This window comes from Pleurodeles waltl, chromosome 1_2 (assembly GCF_031143425.1).
Source record: "Pleurodeles waltl isolate 20211129_DDA chromosome 1_2, aPleWal1.hap1.20221129, whole genome shotgun sequence".
NCBI classification, from domain to species: Eukaryota; Metazoa; Chordata; class Amphibia; order Caudata; family Salamandridae; genus Pleurodeles; species Pleurodeles waltl.
In genome coordinates this window covers 972340123-972364626 of record NC_090437.1, presented here as the reverse complement: position 1 = coordinate 972364626, position 24504 = coordinate 972340123, and the positions used below count along the sequence as shown (strand labels likewise).

Genomic DNA, 24504 nt, shown 5'->3' with positions numbered 1-24504 from the left:
TTCTCCGGTCTTATCCTTCTTGCCTGTTAACCTTTATTATTAAGCTACTTTCTGACCCTGTCAGCAGACACATCCTATGACCACATAATTCATTAGGTGTGGGCGTATTTACTTTATCCTGAGATGAAAAAACTGGTTTCTACCTGAAATCGATAGTCACCAGTACTGAAATATATAAGGTGATGCATCTAGACTTTAAATATAATAATATAAACACGTCAAGGTCAGAGAGAAAATAAAATATAGAACCAAAATAACTGCGTGACTGGATCAGCCCCAGCAGTCCTTACTGTTTAGTTAAATATTTTACATATAAAAGACAAAGTTTACCTCTACAGAAGAAGCAGAAAGGAAAAACAAAATAAAACGTAAACATCAAAATTTAATACAACATGTGAGCAAGTTATAATTGAGGAAAAAGAAAAGTATAGTAAATGGCAAGCATGGCATGAATTTTCAAAGTATGTTACTTTACCGAAAACAACCCCTGTGCAGTATATTTGACATCTACTATTGAGAATGTAGTCACAAGCATGCTATATTTATTCCCATCTGCAACACTGTATATTCTATTATCTTTTGACAATAGAAAATATCGCAGTGGAGAGAAATACTTCACTTAAAGTACTTTTACAAATGATTACTGAAGTAAATTGATAAACGATTACTGAAGTAAATGGGTAAATGTTACTTCAACTGTTTTCATTGATTAATTTCAACACTACAAGAAAACAAGTACAACATTTTGTGCCAATTCAGCGAAATATTCACATGGCAGAAAGTTAGCAATGATTCATGAAAGCATCCATATTGTAACAACAACAGTTTTGGTAACATTGAGGACAAGTTCAATACTTTCTTTGCCTCTAATTTCAAAGGTTCATCATAACAGATTATACTGGAATAGTGAATTGCGTAACTCATTTTGTCAATGAGGTTCTCTGTGTAATTGTTGCAGTTCTACAAGACAAACTGTGAACATTCTGGCAATTAGAAAATTATACAAGAGCTCTTTAAGATTTTTGCAATGCACATGAACCATGCAAAAACAAAGACCAAATATTAGATTTCTAAATCTTCATGCACAGATCATAAAGCAATAACAAGAACAGGTCAACTTACCCGCTTACTGAGACAAACGACAGGCCACATACTGCAACCTAATGTACAGCAGCAACATAGGCAGCCACAGAGAAGCCACCGAACGTTTACTGGAAGGTTTTTCTTTACACAACTATTTACTCTGTTTATGCTGGCTTTGAACTCTTCTGGTGCAACCTGAGGATAAAAACAGTAAGCAAAATTAAGTCCACGCAATGTGCAGTTTGTACTAGACCACCCAGTAAAAAAAAAAAAAAAAACAAAGTAAAAAAAAAAAAAAAAAAACCTATAAACATATTTTAATTTGAAATGAGTACATATTTATTAAAGTCATTTCTAAAAGACCTCCATTGTTTTCCAAGTCAGCATTGAAAGTGAACGTGCATTGAAAAAAATATTGTGAATTATTTCACTAGCACAGGAAGACTATAAACAACTGTGCAGACCATGATTCTTTTGAATAGAAACTGCAGTCTTACTTCTACAAAGAATCATTTGTAACATTAGGGAAGTCATTAGCCACTTGAGCATTTTTTTACTTGATTTTTTAATTATTTGTGTAGCTAGCATTTGTTTGCAGATATCTTGCTGCTAGGAAATCTAAAAACAACCAAAACAAAGAGAGGGGGAGGCGGGGAAAATCAGTAAAATAATACAATTGTAAGACTTCTACAGAACTTTTCAAAATCTTATCGGCACCACACAGCTACAGGAACAATATTCCATAGCTCTAAAAGATCTACCACTGCATCTGGCCAGCTCAAAGCACGATACCACAAAGAGATGTTGATTTGATGATCTGAGACATGTTCATATGACGTAGAGAACTACTAGGTTGGACAAAACCTCGACCCAGTTCTGGTAAAATGGCCAAATACTTGAACTAACAGCCAGGGCCTGGTCCTGTCATGCTGCCAGGATGTGGTTGAAGCGCTTAAGTCCATTAACCTGTTTAACTACCAGGTTTTGTAGTGTTTTAGGTTCATGAACAGCCTTCATAGGTAGCCTAGGATACATAGAAATACTTGTAGCCTAACTAAGCGAGTAAACAGGCTTCGACTACTGTGGAATGCATGTACTGGAGCAGAAAAGAAAGTGACTTTTATAATAGTTTAAGTTGAACAAAACACTGCAATCAAAACCTCATTCACTTGACTGTAAAAGATAAGACCACGATCAGAAGTAATACCTAGTTTTTGAGCAGTGGTAGGTGTGGAAAGTGGCCCAACACTATACGGTTAGGGGTCGGCAGACCAATAGGGGTCCTTTGCCTTGTCCCTTCCCAGTTTCTGTCAACTGTCATATGTCTACCAGCCTACAGAGACACTCGCTCAAATGAGTAATGGTATTAGCAGATGACGTACCAAATCTGACAATGGGCAGAGTATCATCAGCATAGGGAACAGTCAGGAAGTCAAAGGATCACACCAAGTCCTATAGCAGTTAGACATTCAAGTCAAACAGGCACATCCCTGTGACATACTGTCATAGCATATCTGAATAAAAGCAACCTCTTGAGATCTTGCACACAGAAAAGGACACCACCATTCCAATGCGGACCACATCAGTCCTGAGACCCTAAGCCGGTTTAAGACCATGAAGTAAATAAACAGAGTATAAGGAGGTCTGCAAGAGGAAAGCAAAGAAGTGTTTGGGAAAGCAAAGGTGGAGGGAATACTCAAATTAATCCTGGTCACTCATTCTCCTTCCATTTTCACATGAGCAAATAAACAGGGTCAAAAATGTGAATAATGGTGGGTCCGCTCAGCTTTTCAGAATTTTGAGGTCCATAACATGAGTACCACAGAGTTGGGTGAAAATAAACATTTGTTATTTCAGCGCCAAGAGACAGTAGGGTGAGCATGCCCTTTACAAATACACATCAGGTTATGTCGTCATTGTTCAAACAAAAATCTGCTGAGCAACTGAAAGTTCACTTTTCCTACACACACACCCCTTACCCACCCTGGAAAAAAAGTCTACTTCTGCCTTGAGTAAACTTTCAACATTTTCCAGTGTGTGAAGAGATTGGTGAGGAGTTGGTGAGTGCTTTTAAATGTGCAAGTTAGGGGAATTGCACAGACTTGCAGGGCATTTAGATCCTGCAACTACGGTTTCGAGAGTACTTCAAGGCAATGTACGTAGCTTTGCGGAAATGAGGGGGGGGAGAAATCGAAGCATTGCTAAATTTCAAACCCTAACATATTATGAGCATCATCAGACAGACTATTATCATAGCTCTGGTATAATGAGAATGCGGTCTTAATTTGCCACCCCACTGCATGGCACTAAAAGGGACAAGTTAATTTTGAACAGTACAAGTAGATTTCTGAAGCACTGCGCTCCTTCGGTAAGTTGATACTGAATAAAATTCCACACCGCTGCATCTATCGAGGAAGTGGTGCACGTGTATTTCTTTATCTGTCAAATAATAGCCATTTTAACTTCGTTTCACATCATTAAATGTGTTTTGTTTTAGGTCTCCCCCTTCGTTACATGATGGGATGAATTCTCTCTTATTTGGACAGTGTAATTTATTGTTGTGTATTGAAGACTTATGGATTTTTTTCACCAGGTATGGACAAGTAGATGGTGCTCTCCACTTATCCCGACTACTCTGCAGTCCACAAGACAAGAAATAGGCAGAAGGGTCTGGGTCACTGGGACTGAAAATTGCCCAGTTGCCTAGGACCATCTGTCAAATAGGAGTTTAAGAGTACTATAGGCACTCAAGCGCAAATATGGATGCAATTGGTTTTTTAAAATATGGCGGTTTTATCACTTCAGCAGACTAGATAAGAAGAAAATCTAACAGACAGTGAAGTCTGATATGCAATGTAACAGAATTAACAGGTTAATAACAACTCCATTCTACAACCAGGAAGATACCTTTCTAGTTGGATTGTGAAGACTACTATAACTGAAAAGAGGGGGTGTTGTGGAAGAGATGAAGCCAACTGAGTGATGACAAGATGAGAGTGAAGGAATTGCAGGCAAGAGGTGAAAGGAAATTGAATTTGCATACACAAGGCAGGACTGTTGGAAAGCGTGTTGCTATGTGGTCAGAGGCTATGAAGAAGGACTGACTGATATGATCTGAGGGAAAGATGGCAGAATATGGTATTGATCAGGTGTGAAGGTGATGAAGGGTATTTATGTGCCCTTTGGGGAAGAGGCTGTTTAATGTTGTAGGTAGGATGTAAATAGATGAAGGCAATTTGAAAGTCAACAATTGTGAGCTCGAAGAAGGCGGAAGTAGTAATGAGAAATTTGAAGATGGTGAATGTACTGTGGCAAAATAAGGGATGGTAGTCTGGGGGTCACTTGCAGGTTTTGATGGTGCATGCGGGTGGACAGAGCGAAAGGCAAGTACAGACTTGGTAGGAAATATGAATATGTGTACGAATTGGTTGTTCATGGCACTGCAATGTAGCTAGTCGCTTTAGGAAGACATGAGAATAATGGCTTCTTGCTACACGTATGTGTGTCCCATGGTTGGGAGGGATGATGCAGGGGGGACAAGTATGCACATGAGAGAATGAATATGGGGCTTCACAAGCTTGAAAGCAGGATATGGATACCATTACTAACATTTTCCAGAGATACAAGGCCTTGGCAGTACAAAAAAAACATATATATGGAAGTCCAATTTTATGATAAGCTGGGGCTGAATCATTAAATCAACAAAGTGATCACCTAGGTCCAAGCCAAAATAATATGCCTATCCTTACTATTCCAAACTAGAAAAAGGCTTTGATTACTGCAACCTTTGTGGTGGGCTCTAGGACCCTCATTTACATACATCAGGAATTCAATACTCGGACTCAAAGGCAGAGGAGGAAGACAGCTGACTGCCAAGGGATTGGCATACCAAATCCAGCTCATCCAGTCTGGAGCAATTAAGATCATTTGTGCCTGATCTTCCAGCACATTCTCTATGGCTCTAGATAGAAGTGGAATCAGCAGAAATGGGACAGCAGGCCCCGGGTCCAACTGAACTTGAAGGCTTACTGTTAGGAACCACTCAGAAACAAGTGTATGGCATATATTCATGGGCACTTCCTGCTCTGGGCTTAGGTGAAGATATCAAGAAAAGATGATGGCAATCACTTCGGGGTTAAGTTCTCATTCAGGGTCTCCTAAGAGGAGGTGACTCAGAGCATCCTTTCTCATATTGAGGGAACCTGTAAGGTATAATGGCTCAACTGGGAAAATGTGCTGTGGATGAGCCCTCTATCACAGTCAAATCCTCTCCCCACAAAAGGGCCCACAATTCCACACACCTTGTGTACTGATATATTAGATGGTGGTGATGTTGTTGGATAGAACTTGAATAGTACTCCATGAAATAGAGGAAGGAAGGCCTTCATGGCAAGATGGATCACCAACCTCTCCAGCTGCTTCCATGTGGACCAGCGGCCCTGAAATGTAATGTGGCCTTGATGGGCATCCCAGCTTAATAAGGTAGCATTTGTAACCACAGTAGCCTGCACCTGTGGAGGACTGAAGGAACAACCTACCAGCAGAGTAGAAGAGCACACCAACTAGTGTAGATCTGGAAGGACTGACTCAAAAATCACAAGAACAAAAAAGATTCCTTTGGTGCCACTGCTTTCTCAGGCGTCAATAAAAGACTCATCCACTATTTGGCCTATCACATCAACAGGATGTACAAGGCCAGACACAGCAGACTAAGGGCTTTCAAAACCAGGATCAATGTAGAAGTCACAAATGTCAGAATCATATCCATAGTAACGGCATCCTCTCAAGAGGAGGAAACGCCTTTAAGAGGTTCATGCCCATTACCAACCCTATTAAGGTCAGCTTCTGTGTGGATTTAAGATGCTGGTAAAGACGGAAACGTCCAAGTTATTGAAAAGACTTTAGAATCCAATCTTCACAAGCCAGTCATCCAAGCATATAAATAAATGGATTGTCGACCTCCTCCGTGAAGCTGCTACAGCTGCTAGCACTTTAATTAAAACATTCGGCGGTCAGCAGTCCAAACAGCAAGCCCCTGAACTGACATCGCTGGGCCCCAAGATTAATCTTTAAAAATTTCAGTGAGCAGGGAAGGCTGGCAGATAGAAAGAGCCATCCTAAAGATCCACAGATGTCAACCAGTAACACCTATAGCCAGCGGGACTTGCCATAGGGACATGCTCTTGAACTTATCCTTCTGAAAGAACACATACATGATGCAAAGGTCAAGGATGGATCTCATAACTTTCCTGTAAGGAGACTATCCTATTCTTTCAGTCATCACACCTACTGTTTCTTTGTTCACCAAGAAAATAACTTCTGCCTTCAAAATGGAGGAATACAAAGTACAGCACGACCTAATTGATGGTGGGTAGTCCAGAGGAGGGGACAGAAATGAAGTTTCTAGTCCTTCAGAATTAGATAAAAGACCCATCAATTTGCTTTGAGTCTCTCCACTGGTGTAGAAAAAATGAGAACACCTCCCCAATCCTCATCCCCTATCAGTAAGCTGGTGGCTTAATAGAAGCAGGGGAAGTCAAAGAGGTTTTGAGGCAGCAGCTTCAGTAAAACATGGCAGGCTTAGATCTACTACTATTGCTGGTGATGGTATCCACTAGAGCCATCCACGCCCCGAAAGAAGCTTTACAACTGGTGGGCTGTTTAGACTGGCTGCAGAGGTGGTCAGTGCAGAGACAGTTGTGTCCAGAAGTAGCCTGGAAATCTCCTGTAATGTTAATTAAACAGCCTGAAAGAGAGGGGGGGGAGGGGGAAGACCAGGCCTAGCATGCAGGGTATAGATCAGATTTTTATTTTTTTTATTAACATTTTATTGAGCATTTTCAATAGTACAGTACGGTAAAAAGCACAGCAAGAGACAAATCATGTTTCCACATAAAGGGAAATAAAATACAGTAAATAGGAAGCCTCACAGCTATTGAGCTCTCTGTATGATGTAAGAAGAATGATTCCCTGAATTCTATTGAAAGGGAGTCGCCCCAGTAATATTCCAAATTACAGATGAAGGCTCAGCTGTAAGAGAGCAAAAGTCCAAAATAAAGAGTGAGTGGATGAGGGGGCAAAGAAAGAGTAAGAAAAAAGAGGGGCGGTAGGGAAGGGGGGTGAGGTGAATCAGCTGTGAAGCAGGGGTTTCGTATGGTTATAGGTGGAAGGCTCAGGGTTGGGGTTGGATCGAAGGAACTCCAAGTCAACGAAAAGAGTGTGGGTAAGATGTTGTATGTCTTTGAGTGGATATTACTCAGTTAGGGATTAAGCCTCAGCAGGAGGGTTTTGGTTCCCATAGGGAAGCGCTTAGAGGTGACCATAGCTGTCTAGAGCTCAATTTTCAGTAGTGTTGATTAAACTGCCTGAAGGGAGGTCGGGCCCAGCAAGCAGGCTATAGATATGATGTTTCTTAAACATTTCAAGGAGGTGTTGGCTTTGCTGACTAACAGCCATCTACTGCCATCAAAGGACATGCCCACAAGTGAGGCTTGGACATCCCCAGAGAAGCCTGTGGACCACATCCCAGTGTGGCACCATAAGGTGGTAGCTATGCCTATGAATCGAGCCACTGTGTCTGCAGAATTTATATCACTCTTCAAATTTGTTTGAAGGGATTCAAATCACCATCAACCTGATCTGGGAAGTGGCTCTTCATGTGACCAGGGAGACCTATAATGGTCAGTTTTGCCAATTCCCAACTGGCTTGGACATATCAGGTCAAGAGTCATGTAGCATTAGTCGCGCAGTGAGCTAAACTGCCAAAAGCAAAGACTCTACGACTCTCAATCTGACGGGGCTGTGTGAAACCATTTTGGTTTATTTTTGCACAGGGCTAAGAACCACTCTACTCTGCAGTGCAGGGTGCGACTTCACTTTGCATCATACAGGGCAAGCCTTTGCTGGACTGCTGGGTCCAAGAAAGGTTTCTCCCAGGCAGCCAGTAAGTGCTTCAGGAGAGACTCATGAAAAGGCTAGCATAGGGCTCTGAAAACAGTAGAGAAGGGCTGCAAGATTTGTGTTAAAATGTTAAATTTAGACTTAGAGGAACACGAGGTCAGCGACAATGCTTCTGCTGCTTTTTGCAGTTTCCGAACTGAACAAAAGATAACTCTTCAGAGGGAGGGTAAGAGGAATACTAGATATTCTCTAATGGAGAATTGCTCAAATCATTTGCATTTTGTAAAACCAGGTAATGTCCAGGATCAGTAAAGGGGGAGGTGATTAACAGCCTTCAAATCCTCATCCTCTGTATGGCCGTCCCTATCAAGCATGACAAGAGCACTGGGGTTAAGCCTCAAAATTTCTTCCATCAGGGCAAATTTCAGTGCCCTGGAAAGAGGCTTTGCCAATGGCCTGTCAGAAAAACTTGTATTCAGTTTCTCTTATGCACAAAGTTGATATTAGCCAACTTTTAGGGCCTTTGAAAAAGATGATTGTCATTCGTACGACACATTTGTAATTTTTTTTTTTGGAAGATCTTTTGTGAGACAGTTTCCAGTAAGGAGAATTGACTGAATGAGAAGGGGAATGCTTCAGCGGCTCACTTCTAGCCTTGCCCATTAAAAGCTTGGCCTCACATTAGTCAATAGTGTTTGAGTGTATTAAAAACACAAGTCACATGCTGATGAGTTGTGTTCAGATCCAAGACACCACACATGCAGGGGTCATGTAGGTCCAGCTAAGACATCATCTTAGGGCATTAGCGAAAGGGTTTAAACTCTGAAATAATTGGTGGAGACAACTGAATTAGTTACTGTAAAAAAAAAAAAACTAAGGGATTTTGAGAGCACCCAGAAGAGCCCGTGACCAGCATCGAAAATCAGGAACGGACACCAATCTCACACCTGGCACTTTAGATACACCATGGTTGTCACATCTGATAAAGGCAGCCATAGCTCAGGCCAAATGGTCCCACCTAATAATGATGGAAAACTACTGCTGGGGAAGAAGATACCAGATCCAGCCTGTCATTTGGAGGGTAGTTAAAATGAAGAACATGGGGAAAGACGTATCCATCACAAGCAGATATAAATGTGAGTACACATAGTTAAGTAATTTAAACATCAATATGGATCAAAACAGACAAGTGACAAAAAATAAATCCCATACAATTGTCAGCCCTATACATAAGAGGCATTTAAAGTGCTAGTTCTGTTATACTTGGAATTGGCCAGTACAATGTCAAACCTATCTTTTCACAATTTTTATTAAACAAACGCTGAAAAGGGACTTAATTTACTGACCATGATCAACCAACAAATTCTACTTTCCTTCCACATAGTTATGGTTTGCACCACCATGAGAATTGCTACTGAATTCATGAATTATACATATCCCCACAAGCCGATACAACTACTGATATGCATATGCCTGTCTAGTGTGATTGCTGTTATAAAAACATGTTAGCAAATTCAATAGGTCTGGCTTATAACATTGTAATCACCAACCCATGTTATGATGACATACTTGATGCAAGTACAGCCCAGGTGGTGCTCAGCAGTGGAGTGCACTGATATCTCTCTGGCACAGAGCACCATAACTCATGTGACTCCTCCTGCTGCAATACGCCCTTGTTGTTTCTGGCAGGAGCAGCAGCAAAGAGGATGTAGGACAGCTCACTGAAGGGCCCATTCGTCCAGCCACTTCTCAGGAGCAATGGAAAGACAATGGAAGCACATGCTACTGCTTATTCTACGCAAGGTCTCACAGGGACTACATTTTAGGCCACTTTTCAATGTAAAATGTTAATGGACAAACTTTATACATTTGCAGCATGCCACTAGATGCTCCAAACATAAATGAAAATTCACATAAACAATCACTGAAGAGAGTATATCCAAAGTAACCAATGTTTGAAGAGGGCTGGCCCGAAGCCCTTCTCAATATATTGTTGTTATAGTGTTGACATTAGCTCTGGCATGCTACTAAAGCTGGAGCAGCAGGCTTACTAGTTAGTACCTTTTCATTCTCAGTTTTGCGGTCTTTACTTGTATTCACAGACACAGAACAGAATGGTAAACTTACTAAAATCCTTATATAAGAAGTCTCAACATTTTTTCCAGATATTTCAGACAAATGATTTTTCAGTGGTGCTTGACCCACTTGGGTTTCTTTTCTGAATCTAGGCAGTAATACTTTGCAAACATATGAACTTATTTCTAGGTGCAGTTTGCAAATTTCTTCAATGGGAATATTTGTAGGAAATATTCTGCCATGGGATTTACCTTTACAGAATAACAGAAAATGTAATTCAATAAGCTATGCACTGACAAGACGTGGCCATTCTTACATGTTAAGGCCATAAATGACAAATAACTGATTGGATTTCGTAAGGTCTTTGCTTTGTTGTGTTGGCTTCTAAATGCTCTTACTGCCATTATGGGATGGGGAAAGGTTACGTGGATTGAAGCATATGGCATGCATTTTTCTAAATTGGTGTTACAAAGACACTTTTTGTGTATGAGTTCAAATGGAAAGCATAACTGCTCATTCTTTTTTAGTCAAAATTTCTAAAGAGAAAAAAGAAATAGTACTGAAAAAAAAAAAGAGACTAGCACTTCTGTTTTTGTCAACTATCATAGATGTGTACACAGGTGGGTACAGACATGCAAAATAAAAAGGCATTATTCTCTAGAGTTCTGGAATCGGATTCATGAGTGGAGATACAAAATAAACACCAGTAAACATCCCATAATGGAAAATTATATTTCTAAAATATATCTGAAATTCCGAACATCCATGCTGGGATTTTCCAATACCATGTTACAGGATATTTCATTATGCTTTTTTAAGCAAAAAGCACTCCTGTTCCTGCTTTATAAAAATGATAAAGGAAAATAAATGAAAAATCTATATCAGCCAGTATCCTGGTACGCTATTTTAAGTACAGAAGCAATTTATACTTCAATTTGCACTTTTCACTTTGTAGTCTGCAGAAAGTGAGACTATGGAAAAAGTTCATTTTAGTTGAGTGCCTCCAATATGGTTTATTCTTGAATAATGCAAATAACCCTCAAGCCAAATTATTTTAGGATTCTGATGAACTCAGAGCCACTCACCTTTCCAGTTAATGACGATGGAAATTCTGCTTCAAATTTGTTGCTAAGTCCAAACCTAAAGAAATAAACGCATGATTAAACTATGTATTGCAAACCAGCTGTTCTAACTAACGGAAACAAACGAGGTGCTTTTCTATTTTTAATGTAAACAGGCACTAGTTTTGGTTTACAGTTTAAGCTTTTATGACAGTGGTTCAGTAGTAAAATGCATTCTCTCTCATCAAAGTGCTAGTAAATTGTGATATCCTCAAGGCAAGCACGGGGATAACAGTTCACTGTACTGGCACAACCGGTGCAAACTCACTGAGCACTCTGATTCGAACGGGAGACATCTCATTTTAGCTCACCATCATCTAAACCCACAGCAAACTGTAGGTCAGTAAACTCCATCAGCAACTCCACTCTCACTTGACTCATACTACAAATGTAGATACTACGGGATATTATAACCTTGAAAACACCGCCTCTTCCAGGCAGGATCAGAAAGTTTATTGGGGGAAATGGGAAGAGGAAAGAGGGATTAACACAACCCACCCATCATACATTTTTGATTCTCATGGGATTATGTCCCATGATCCTGTAATCCTATGGTGTTCTCGAATACATAAGCAAATGTTTTGCCAATGGCTATTTCGTTTTGAGCTTTGATGAAGAAGTGGGTCTGTCTAGAAACCAGAGACTAACAGAAATTTAAGAGAAGTGAACTACCAAACATAAATGCATACCAACATACCCTCAATGTACACTCAGACATGAAGAGTAACCAGGGATCAAAAGATTCCTCGGTTCCGTATACCTGCTGAATCATGAATCCACCAACTCAATAGGAATTTTCTTGTCCTCTCTTCGCCAGCTGTAACTGAATGATACCCTCTTTCAGCCACTTCAACCCATTCCTGATAGGCCTCAAGACAGGACACAATCTTTTGATACCACTAAGCAGACAACTGTGTCACGGAGCTCTAAGGACAGTTGCCTTCAACCTAGCACTACAGTATTTTCTTCCATTGACTATGCCACATCCAATACGAATACACAGGTACATAGTGTTGCTAGACACCTACTGAGAAGCAATCATTTTTTAAGAGGTACTTATGGCTGGTGGCAACATAGGCTTTTTTGCCTTTTCTACAATATCACTCCCCTTTAGGGGATGCTAGTGCAGAGCTAATGACATTGACGACCAACACACAATCACTATTATCTCACAATGTAGACTTATTTGGGTGGTGAAGGCAGCTTTAGGCTTTGTTGGTGGTGTCTGGGATGGATAAAAGGGCTGTTCCCTATTCACCCTACCCTGCTGTCCAGCCCTTACTTCAGTGATGGTTTCCAATTTTGATATTGGGACTTAAAGCCAGCATTGGTAAACAATGTGCTTCTAGGGAGTAGCCAGCTGACCATTTCTGTTCAAAGTTCTGCTGCAACACAAGTTGACAGTACTGCACTCAAAGGTGCAGAGAGGCCCTTTTAGAAGGACCAAAGCAGTGTCTCTTGTGCTGTGCTCTTTTATTGCTCTCAATATACCTTTACAGGATCAACTGTCAGTGGCAAGTGCTACTTTATACCAGAATCAGCATTCCTTTGAGGATGCACTGACATACCTGTAGGAACACTGTATATGATCATATATACGAGGGAGAGGGTCGTGGTCTGCTGCCGTCCTTGTGTATGATGGGTTTGGTAAAGATGCAGAAGATGCACAAGCCATTTTGAACAGTTCCATCATTACTTATGCTGCATTTGTGCATTTGTTATAACTGAATGAAAGACAGTAGCAGACACAGTTTTGGAACACAATATCTATGTTGAAGTTGGGCCAGTATTGTAGGTTGTCTCCTTTCTTTTTCTTCAGGACAAAGGGAAATGCGTCATTAAGCCTAGTGAGATGGTCCCTGTTCTAGCTGTAATCCGCAGCTATTGATGGACTTCTGTTACATTTCCAGTTTATTTGAATTGTGGTAACCTTCTCTTTCGTTTCATATTGGTCTTGTCGCCTTATGGAGAGGCACAGTTTTCTCCTGCAACTCTTTTCCTATGGTTTTCAGAATGGATGTCCTTACCATTCTTCATTCCTCAACTTCTCTGGGTTTGTTTTAGCAAGGCCATTAAAAGGCTCTAATTGACAGACTTATTATGAGAAGGAAATCCTGATGGTTTACTTCAGGTATGCTACTAACAATGTTCTAGAAAAATGGCAGTCGTTTGGATTGACTTGAATAGTCTACACTGGGCATCTCTATGGTAGATGCATATTCATACGCAAGTACGGAAGGAGGGGGAATTTTGGAATATTACTGCTCTTACAATGGCAGTAAAACAGCAGCAATAAACATACTTCAAGGAAAGGGTGGTTTTCCCTAAGTGAGGATATGCACACCTGTCTTTGGAGATGTTTAATCATTTGATAGGTATTTAACTAATTAAGTCATCCTCGGGAAATTGTTGATACCAGTCCACCTTGCTGGTCTCACCTTATGTTGGTCTCACCTTATGTTAAAAGAACATGGTCATCAACTGTTTGGTATCCTCTAACACAAATGAAGGCTGTAAATGAAGAGGTCATTCATTATAGTGCAGTCAAGGTTTCCACATCAAGGTCCTTAGATTTCATCCCAAACGTCCATGTGTGGTATCCTAAACAAGATTTGTGAGTGAGTCCTCATGATTTACGTAGGAAGTTAGAAGATATGAATAGAAGACTAAATATACTGATTATAATTAAAAGTTTTGAATAACATTTTTCAATTGTAAGGCGCAAATCAGTTGCCTGCCTCTGGGAGAGGTTCGCTGCTTAAAGACTGTGATAAGTTGAACCGAGTAAGTACTGATATTTAGGCATCAATACAATTATTCAACGCCGACAAAGCAAGAACAATGATTACACCTATGGCAATCAAGGCACAGTTGATGACTGACACTACTTTAGCATCAATGTGAGGTGAGAACTACCAAAACACCATGGTTCCAACATTTTATTTCTATGGGAAGAAAAGTAGATCAGTTACTTGTCAGGTCAAGTTACTTGCAACAGATTTGAAATCAAAAAATATTTCTGTGTAGGCAAAGACAACTTTCTTTCTTCCTTCCTTATGCTACCTTTTTATTGTCGTTGCACCTTTCACCCATATAACTTTGTTAATTGCTTGGATAGACAAACTCTGGGAACTACATTATATTTTTGTTTATTGCTACTTTGAATTTTAGTTATGAACGAGCATTTACAAACCAATTAACTACTTTTGAGACATAATTGGCTAAAAAGTACTTTCAATACATTAGCTTAAACGGAAGATAACACGGACTCTTTGCTGGATCTACTAATCCACAATCTATTGTCACAATTAAGTCAGTATACTTACCCGAAAAAAAGTTAACCGACTTATTTTCCCAATAAAGAGAACTCAAAAAAAGATTCACTAATAACAAATTATGCACCTTATGCAAATAAATAAATGTCATGGTAACCATAATTTTCAAGAAATGCCTATAAAAAGCAACTAGTCCAACAGTAGGGTGAGATGGAAATCACTCAATGGGTTAATTCAATCTGTTTTCTACAGCTAGACCGAACACTTGTTTTCAGGGAGGAGTAAGTCTGATTTTGCATAAGAACTCTAGGCAGAAGCTAGTGCTGACTCTGTGGGTTTTTTGGTAACTCTGCAGTGTCTGTATTAGAGAAAATACTGCACTAAGCCACGTTAGGCTTCTTTGGGTCAAGTTGTGGAAAATGGCTTCGGTATGAGGATCTTTAAGTATTTGGAAGCAAGAAAATACAATTTAAAATGCACTGGCAGGATTCTTGGCTGCACTTCTGTCTGTCGCATTTGTTCCACTCCATGCTATCCCAAATGTACCTCCTTCATGCAAAACCTTGCACTATAGCTGTATGGTATTTGAAAATGTCTTAAGTTTAGATGGAACACTCAGTCTGAAAAAAAATCAAGCTAACAAATTAAGATAATTGTTTTTTCCTTTTTTTTTTTTTAGAAACAAATCTAAACGTCGTTGTTGTATTGTCTGGAATATTTGGGACTTGCCATTAAACAGGGGGAGTAGTAGAAGCCTGGTCACATATACTTTCTCACAACATCTTGCCTCTTGCCAACAGAGTCACACCTGCATTGGCATGTAAGATGCCGCAAGTGTCTATTGCTGTAAGTAGTGCTCACTTGAATTTACTTACACAATGTGATGCATTCAAGGGGCAGCAGTACTTTTTGATGATTCAGATCACTCCCACTAATACAGTTTATTATTGTGTGTTAAGCTGCAAAGTGCATGAAAACGAGTACAATAAAGAATAGACACCTTTTTATCACTGTCTGTTTTGGTTCCTTGATGTATTTGCACCTCCTAGGGCAGTTTTGAAGCCTTTGAGGGTGTACGGATCACAATGGTGTGGCATGGAGCAGGCTGAATTATGCGTCACTCAGCCATTGGATATCATGTGCCAACAGCCGGCTAACGCCCAACATCACCACTGAGTCCCCTCCAAGGTGTCCTTTCACGGCTGTCTGATCTAACAAGTTCAGATTCACTGGTGTGGTCTGGAAATGTATCAGCTACTCAGGCAGGGGTTTAAGTGTACAGGCAAGGCGAACAGTATACATACCAAATTAATCTTAGGACACAAGACAAATGAGAAAAGCAAGTGCTGGTTTTTACTACGAACAGAGAAGAGAGACAAGTCACCAACACCGCTGCAATGAATACAAAAGTTGACAAGTCAACTGCATAAAGAGAAAAAAACTAAACGATTTATTTTATTTTATGACTGAATGAGGAAAATTTTTCTTACTAAGCTACAAAACAGAAGCTGTCTCTAGAACTGCCTCTCCCTCAAGTTGGTCCATATGTACGGCTTTGCAAACGCCAAGAGGGACAATGATAAAAGTTGCTGGTTTGAGTGTATGAGAACCATGGTGTGTATGTATGATCTCAGATACAATTGCTCTGGTTTCAAAAGACAACTGTGAAGCAATGGTGTAGCAAGGGTACGAGCAAGGGTACTAGCATGGAAGAAAGCATACCCCATTCCCATGCTGCACAGTAAAAATAAAAAATAAATAAAAAAAACAATTTGAGGTGTGGAGGGCCCCTCACAACCCTGGTCCCTAGAGCCACTATAGTTGCTACACAACTGACTGCTGCAAAGAGGTAGAACAAAAATGGAGGTGTGATAATCTGCTTAAGTTTTTTGTGTGTTTGTAGTAAAGAAATAAAAAAAACACAGGAAGCTTCAACAAGAGCTTGTTTGGCTTCTGTTATCACTAGGATTAAGGGGCGTCTATCTTTTAAAAGAAGTATATTTTATTTTTTAAGAGTTTTGCCATCCACAAATTGTTCAGATCTGTTTTGTCATAAGCAACTGTTTGTTTTTTACGGGCAAAATTGAAACTATTTGCTCCCCCATTAGAATAAGAACTACAGCTGGGATCACAATGGCTCTCTGCTCTCCTAAATAGTAGAGGCTATCTTAGTGACACACCCTGTCTCTGATGTTTTGATTCTCACCACTTTTTAAGTTAAAGCGGAGCCCCTATGCCCATTACAATCTGTGTCTTCTTTTAGACACCCTGCCCAACTAAACATCTCACACATGTAAGCAATCTAAACCGCACTTGTGCTTCACTTTGTATCTTGAATGATTCCCTTCTGAGAGGTCCTTTCCTTGTCAGGTTCTAGAAAGACATCTTAAAGTATGCTTAATATGTCCATGCTCTATCCCCCTCCCCACTAAATTTCTGTCCTATTTCCTTACTGCTCGCTCTGGCTAAAGGTTTTGATGGAAGCGGACACCAAGCATATTTCCCCCTACTGTAAGACTGCTGAAACATGAACCCTGAGGTCCAAGTAGGCTCTTAGTCAGCATGAGGCATAGAATTGTTCTTGATTTCTCTTCTGGATGATCTACAACATGTTCTGGATATCAGCAGTTTTGCAAGTCCGATTTTGGAGTTTGGTTGGGCATCCTTATTTCTCCAACAAGGTCGAGGAAGGGATACTGCCTTCACAACTTCCTTGAGCACTGTGACCTGTACTGTTTTTTTGGGTTCTAGTTTTTGTTAATACCCAGGTATTCTCAGAATGAAAGTGACCCGAGTAAGATAACCAATCTTTTTTGGAGTTCTATTCCTACTACTTCTAATTCAATGCGTGCTAGCTCCTTAAAGCACAAGTTCAACTAGAAAGAATTAATAATTATTGGATATCTGCCATCAATTTGATTTCTGTGTTTCTGACCCCTCTCAATGGGTTCTGCTCTTACACCAGTAATCCCAGTGCGCAGTGTGGGACTTTTGTTCAACTCATTCTTTTCACCATCTGTTCATGTTAACAACTTTGCGGTCACTCATTTGTTTATATGAAGGTTCTCAAAATAAAACTCTACCACTAGTTCTAATTGAAATGCAGAACACCGTGATAAATACTGCAGTATCAGACTGGCTGGGCTCTAGTATACTTTTTGAGCAGGATAAACAAAATATCTAGTTCAGAACCTTACAATGGATCACAATGCTATTTTCACATCTTACTAAAAAGCAAAGATTACTGATCGTCAAAAGGAGCGATCGTTAAAGCACTGTGCATGGTGCTCAGACTACTGGCACATCTTTTTTCTCCCCACAATGGATTTATTTAAAATCACCAATTATGCTCTTTGAGATTTGCCACTTTTTGGCTTTTTCTCATTCTGAGATTAAAAATGTTAAGACTTTCCTTTCCGACAAACACTACGGGTTCTTCATCTGTAACTATTGTTACAAAAATCAAGATTACTATTTCCCCTTCAATAATGGCTTAAAAATCTGGTTATTCTCTGTAAATCTGTCTGGTATACTTAATTGTTCCTGTGCAAGTACCAGGGCTTCAGTTACAGTATCCATAACTTATAAATGACAATCAAACAAAATCCATAAATCACAAATAGCAATCAAACAAACAATTCACCATTCTTGCATCAGCTATCATCAAATCATCCAGCTTTCATTAACCACTCATCCACCATTTGCCATCTATGGCAACCCAATCATCGGCATTTCATCATTTCTATTTATCACTGAAGTTACTGTTCAGCCACCGTCCATTCAACTTCATTTCCTATGTTTGGACATTTCCAAAATTGGACAATTGAAAGAAGTCCTCAATGAGACACACAAAAACAAATAAGGGGTGAAGGAGGTAGCTTAGAAAAGTATGTACAACATGCAAGATGAGGCCACCAATACACTGAGATCAAGACAAAATATTCCAGGTAATCTCCCTTAACAATGCTACACACTTAGCAGATGGAGTCTTACTAAGTGATGTGTGCACAATGCATCTACAATGAAATCTATTTCTGCTATTTTTTATTTTATTTTCGCCCCCTACATGTTATTTATGCCCCACTACCATGTCTTACTGTTTATCAACTTTGAGGTCCAAAGATAATGAAAGAAAGTTTGCACAGTAGATACATATGTTCTACCTGCAACGTAAGTGTGAGGAAATACTGACTGTAGCTGAATATGCTGTACCCCTTCTTTGTGTGTAAGATAAGTCTGTTTTGCTGATGCTCATGATGCACATGTGATGTGTGTGTTAGTTAAGCTTGGTATTCAACTGTTAAATATAAGCCAAAATTACTGTCTTATTTTAATGCCTAAAAGTATCAAACAAATATGGAGTCTGCTCTCCTTAGTCATCAAATTATGTCTGTAAAAACTAGGTAACAGAAATCTGGAAGGACTTTAGTTGTTTGGCAATGCTTTGGTTCAAACTCTACATCTAACACTATTGTAAAAGACAAGGTACCAGCATAAGTCATGGTGTTTAAACTTAAAGTTTTCAGTTTAAAGAAAACCAACTCAAATATGTTTATTGAAACAGGTCTAGAAACAACCCCCTGACAGTTTGAACTGTATGATTCCAGAGAAGAAAAACATTAGGCTTTTTGAGGGTCCGATCTGTGTCGATGTTGCACGCTATCAAGCCAGGACTAGCAAACCGGGGATGTCACAAGAGAAAATTGCAATAGCAGGCCACATGTTAACCAACCAAACATTGAGTCATACTGAACACTTACTGTTCCTTCAAAAAACGAAACTAAAATGCCTTTTTCTAACCCAACACATTTGATAGACTGATCACTATAGGGGCATTGCAAAACAGAAAGCACTTGCTCAACAAGAGAAAGATATGTAGTAAAAGATGCAAATAAATAGTTTAGAAAACCTAAAAAATGATAAAATGATAATGCATCATGCTGATTAAAATGAGTTGTTTTGAAGACCTGTCACAGCTCATAACAGTTCTTCCAAAAACTCTTGCCCAGGTGTCAAATAGTTAATGTCACATGCTGAAGGAAATCAGTTTAAGAAAATCTCTTTCTTAGCGAAAGTTGAATGGTGGTTGGTGGTCATAAATGCCCATCAAGCAGAGTCAAATATGATGTGTGACAGCGCTTTAAATTAAACTGCAATGTCCAAAAGAAACTAGAAAGAAGATAATGTAAATTCTTTAAGAGAAGAAAAAAGGTTACACTAATTTCTCTTAAGCACCAACAGACACTTTTCATTGTTTAGAAGCAGAGGCAATCGTCCTTCTCCATTAAAGGAGAACACTAACCACATGAAATAAATATCGATTACTCTTCCTCAAAAGGGCAACTGCTCTTCATTAACAAAAAAAAACAAACAAACAAAAAAAAAAAAAACAGCCACTGGGCCTTTTGCTTAATAATTTTGCTAGCCGATGCAACTTTTAACATTACAAATAATGCCACTGACTGCCTATTAGCAGCAACCACCTGAAAATACCAAATTAATCTACCTGAGTCACTGAAAGTGTATGTCATTGTGTGCTATGCTACTGTACCACTAGGGTTATCTTGTGTGGTTTCAGAAGCAAAAAAACGGAGGGAGCAGAGCAGATGAATTACAGCGATTGGAAAAGCCATGTTTTTAAAACAACATTTAAAAAGCCAACATGTCTTGCTTTTTGGCTTGCCAATGCTTTTAAAAATAAAAATAAAACATTGCCAATGCTGAAAAGTCAGCAAAAAACCCTCAGTGTGAGGATATATACACCTGCACACAACGTGCATATTTATGATGGTGTAGTAGCCATTTTTCTTTTTCTTTTACCGTTCCAAGATGGCGGGTACCCACTTTGAGCAGTAAATTAAAACAAGCATTTGCAATGCAACGGATCTCGCATTTGCTTGAGCTAGAGCAATTAGAATTGTAAACTCCTAACCGGACTTTCCTTGCCACATAAATTGAAAATGAAAATAAAACAGTTTCACATAACTAATTGGACTTTTCTTGTCTTATAAACTGAAAAGTATAAGTTTCCCATAAGCAAGCCGATGTCCCCATCAGCTCAAAGCAGACACACAAACGGAAATAAAAGTTCACTCGTAGTGAAACCTATCGCCAAAAGTGCAATTATCCATGTAACCGGCAAAAGTGCAATTATCTACGTAACCGGCAAAAGTGCAATTAACGATGTAACAGGGTCGATGTCATGCAAAGCGCTGGACTTCTGCCCAGCGAGATCGCGCACCGAAAAAAGAGAAAAAAGTAGTCCAGATACCGGACGGAAAACATGGAGCCTTGTATGTTTTCAGTACTTGGTTGCTGCGCTCGAGGAGGGCTAAACATCGGAAAAGGCATGACTTATGCATGCCTCTCACTAATGAAAGCGAGCAGATTTTAAAAGGCAAGCTCACGAACCAATGAAAGAGACTGACGTGATATGGGCATGGTTTGAAGCCCAAAGAGAGATTACAACCAGAGACTGAGCGCTTTGCGCTTGCCCCTACAAATATATAAAGGAGTGCAAAGGCCTATTATTTAGAAAGGAGTGGTCTGGCAGCAAATTGCCATCATCTGGCCCTTCAAAAAAAAAAAAAGGGAAAAAAAAAAATGAAATGTGAAATAAATTTAAAAAAAAGCTGAGCAACAAAAGTGAGACTGGAGCAACAGTCACGCTGGTGGGATGGCACTGCAATAAGTCAATTTCACACTAAGCGAAGGGAGCTAGGTATTGGGAGCATGGTAACTTTAGTATTTAAAATCATGCAAAACTATTACAGCCATCAATGTTTGCAAGTAAACAAAGTATAACTTTCAATCTACAAGAATAACGAGGCAAAACAATGGTTTGCAGCGCAGGTCCCAAAATGCTAAATATTATTATTTTTTGGACTCAAGGGAGGATTACAGGGATCGGGAAGCTAAATGCTGTGGACAGATGTAATTAAAATCGATTAAATGACACCGTCACTAACAGTTCTATACAAAATGCTTTATGGCTTGATTTAGGGATGGGCATCTGGGAGGGACAAGTACTGACTGTTTATATTATATCTCCACTAGTTCAAATGAAAAGCGTCCAAATATCATTGGTGCAGATGCAGTTTAGCAAACTCTGAAGTAAATAAAGGCACAGTACATAACGGAAAGAACAACTAGGTTTTTCATAGAAAATCAGGCTAATTATTCACACAAGGCACTTTGCAAAAATACCAGGAGGTGACCACTAAAGAAATAATTTATTTGCGGAAGAGCAAAAAACAGGTGGGGAAAGCAGCAAACATCCCTTTTTGAGCGCTCCATTAGTCTGTTCAATGAAAGGTGGCAATTACAAAATAGGTTTCCAGCCTCAAGATGTGAAAGTGTGTTATTATACCACACAAGAAGTTGACAAAAGGTGCATCTAGGTTACGACAAAGTGACTCACAAGAAAAGTACCAAGCACGTGCGAGGATAAGAGCACTTAAAAACAAACGGATAAGAATTTCTGAAAGCTTCTCTTAGGACAGTCAAGGGGTTATTTCAGAAGAAACCGCTGGGCCTGGTAACGGCCTATCACGTGTGGCAATTGCAAAATAGACAAACTTTTGCCCAGGGACACTAAGCTTTTTCTGGATTTCCTTTTAACCAGCATGAATCGCTATAAACACGAAAAATAACTATTAAAGCAATAATGTTTCTAAACAAGACCCTCTGCAAGGTTAATGCGGTCGAACCTCAAATAACCCTGACCAACTCGTCTGCATCATTATTGCACACAATCCAGAGAATCATTACAGCACATATGTTGCAGCAGCAACTGTAAGGCTGTGTGAATTATATGACGTATGGGGTGAGGGAATAAAAGAGGGTAAGGATAAGGGGGCAAGGATGATGAATACATATTGAGGAATTGTCTAAGTTGCGTGAATGTACACAGAAGTATAACTGTCCAATCGTATACACCTTTGCTAATAATTAATGTAAATTATTTGCAGCTGCTCATGCCCTCTACAATATGTCAATCAAACATGGACCGGATTTTTATGATATTTTAACCATTGTTTTATTGCCGTGTTGCTGTTTTTAGACTGGTCTAAGCTTACCCAACCCATGGAAATAAGGATTCTGATGTTCATTCAAGCCAAAAGTGGGAGGAAATGAATAGGTCACCTAAATAGATAAAAGCAACTCAAATAAGAAATTTATCAGTACAAAAACTAAAAGATTTAAATGATCTAGTCTAAGGGAAAGAAAGATACACACAAGGTTAACTTTCTTTAAAAAAAAGTCAGACAGGAGAGAGACAATTAGATAGGAGGCAGACATGAGGTAGGAGAGAGAAGGGAAGTTTAACTGATTCAGCTGCAAATGAAGGCAAGAAAAGTGACAAAACGTTATTACTGTTTCATTACATGATTCGTTTTTATTTACACAGTTTATGTCCTAACTTTCTTCTACTTAAAATTGTCAAGAAAACTGTAATTAACACATACAATTACTGACTTGGGAGTCATTAATTTTTTATCCAAAAGTGAGTCTAGAGGCCTGCATTTTTTAAATTGTTTACCTGAGGGATAGTCTCTGTCTGTTTCTCCCTGGCTTCAAGAGGCAATGTAAAAGAAAAGGACCGCTGTACTACCAAAAACTTAAGTAACAGTGCATATTAGCAGCCTGAAATATATACATAGTTTCACAATTAACAGCAGTAAAACTAGTGCTTATTTTGAGAACAGAAAAGAACCTGGAGCACGTAACTGCAATTAGGGTGCACCTGCTATTGAAGAACAGTATAGCAAATATTTATATTGAGGGTGTCCTTTTTAACACAATTTCCATTGGCAAAATATGTTATTAACATCACCTTGTGATGTAATGCAGTCTAGCATGCCTAACACTCGTATCTTGGGAAAATAAATGAACCCTAATAAGCATTCAACCACATTTGGATGTAAAGTTTTTTTAAATGAAATGTGCACAGTGCATTTAGCCAGTGTGAATTTGCTTACTGAAATATCCAGAAAACAAAGGGAAAGGAAAAGTACTTGCTAGGCTCAATACAATTAGGCACTCATAAGGGACAGCGTGAACAGGTTTTTGAATAGGGAAGCAACCTTCAAAAATAGGAGTGTACCATGAGAAGAAAAAAAAACACACACACACACACACACACAACATTCTAGAACCTACAGAGAGTTCCAAGCAAGCATAGGTTAAGAATACAAATGACATTACAAATATACACAACCAATTTCAAACAAACCCTTAACACTACAAATACACAAGCACAAGTGTTTACCATGCCGCAATAAGCAACCAAATCCAACACAAATTGTAGGAGCAAGAGGCAGTGTCGCAGTATTACCTGAACAATAAGCAAAGCACATGTGCAAGCAGCACATCCAGTGGGAGAAAACGTACTGGATTTTTCTCACCAACTGGATGCAAAAACATCCTTGATAAATGCACTGCACTGCAATGCTTCAAGGCGAGAAACAAGTATGACAGACGTCTTATTTGCAGAAGAATTTAGCCTGCAGCCCCTCATTTGACAATAGCACTAAAACAATAAGCTCTGCTGGTTTTCCTTACCTAATCCACGCTGAGTCTGGAAAGTTTCATATGAAACAAAGTCCTGTACTACACTTCACCACCAGAACTACTTTTTTTCCAACAAAAAGCTTTGACAAATCACCCCAACCTAAAGCAGTTTACACTTGCTAGCCATCAAGGAGTAAAACACATTCAAAATAGACAACCTTGTAGATGAAGTTATGCATCCGAATAAACCTGCTTACTTCTCAAATCTAGTCAATATCGTAGACAGACAAAGAGTCAGGAGCAGTAACTGTGTTCATAAGTACCAAAAAATTCATAACGCTAAGCCAAACAAATATATACTTGACAGAAGCAGCAACTCCTCCTGCTGGCCTAAAGTCCAAACCCTTCCTTCTGCTATTCCGACCTCATTTAAAAGCCCATCTTCCCATCTGTTTCTCAAATAAGAACGCTCTCATTGCTGTTTCTAACATAACTATACTGACCGTTTTAGAGCCCAAAATGTATGCATTGTTCAA

General features: G+C 39.3%; 1 protein-coding gene across 2 annotated transcripts in view; it reads right to left on the bottom strand.

The window, feature by feature from the left end:
• CHIC2 (cysteine rich hydrophobic domain 2) overlaps positions 1-24504 on the bottom strand; it is a 137514-nt gene that overhangs the window by 80744 nt on the left and 32266 nt on the right. For both annotated transcript variants that reach the window (XM_069201208.1, XM_069201218.1), the window contains 2 exons: positions 11145-11199; positions 1123-1278 (listed from right to left, as the gene is read on the bottom strand). In XM_069201208.1, the coding sequence (XP_069057309.1) occupies positions 1123-1278; positions 11145-11199 (211 nt within the window). The remainder of the gene's footprint in view (positions 1-1122; positions 1279-11144; positions 11200-24504) is intronic.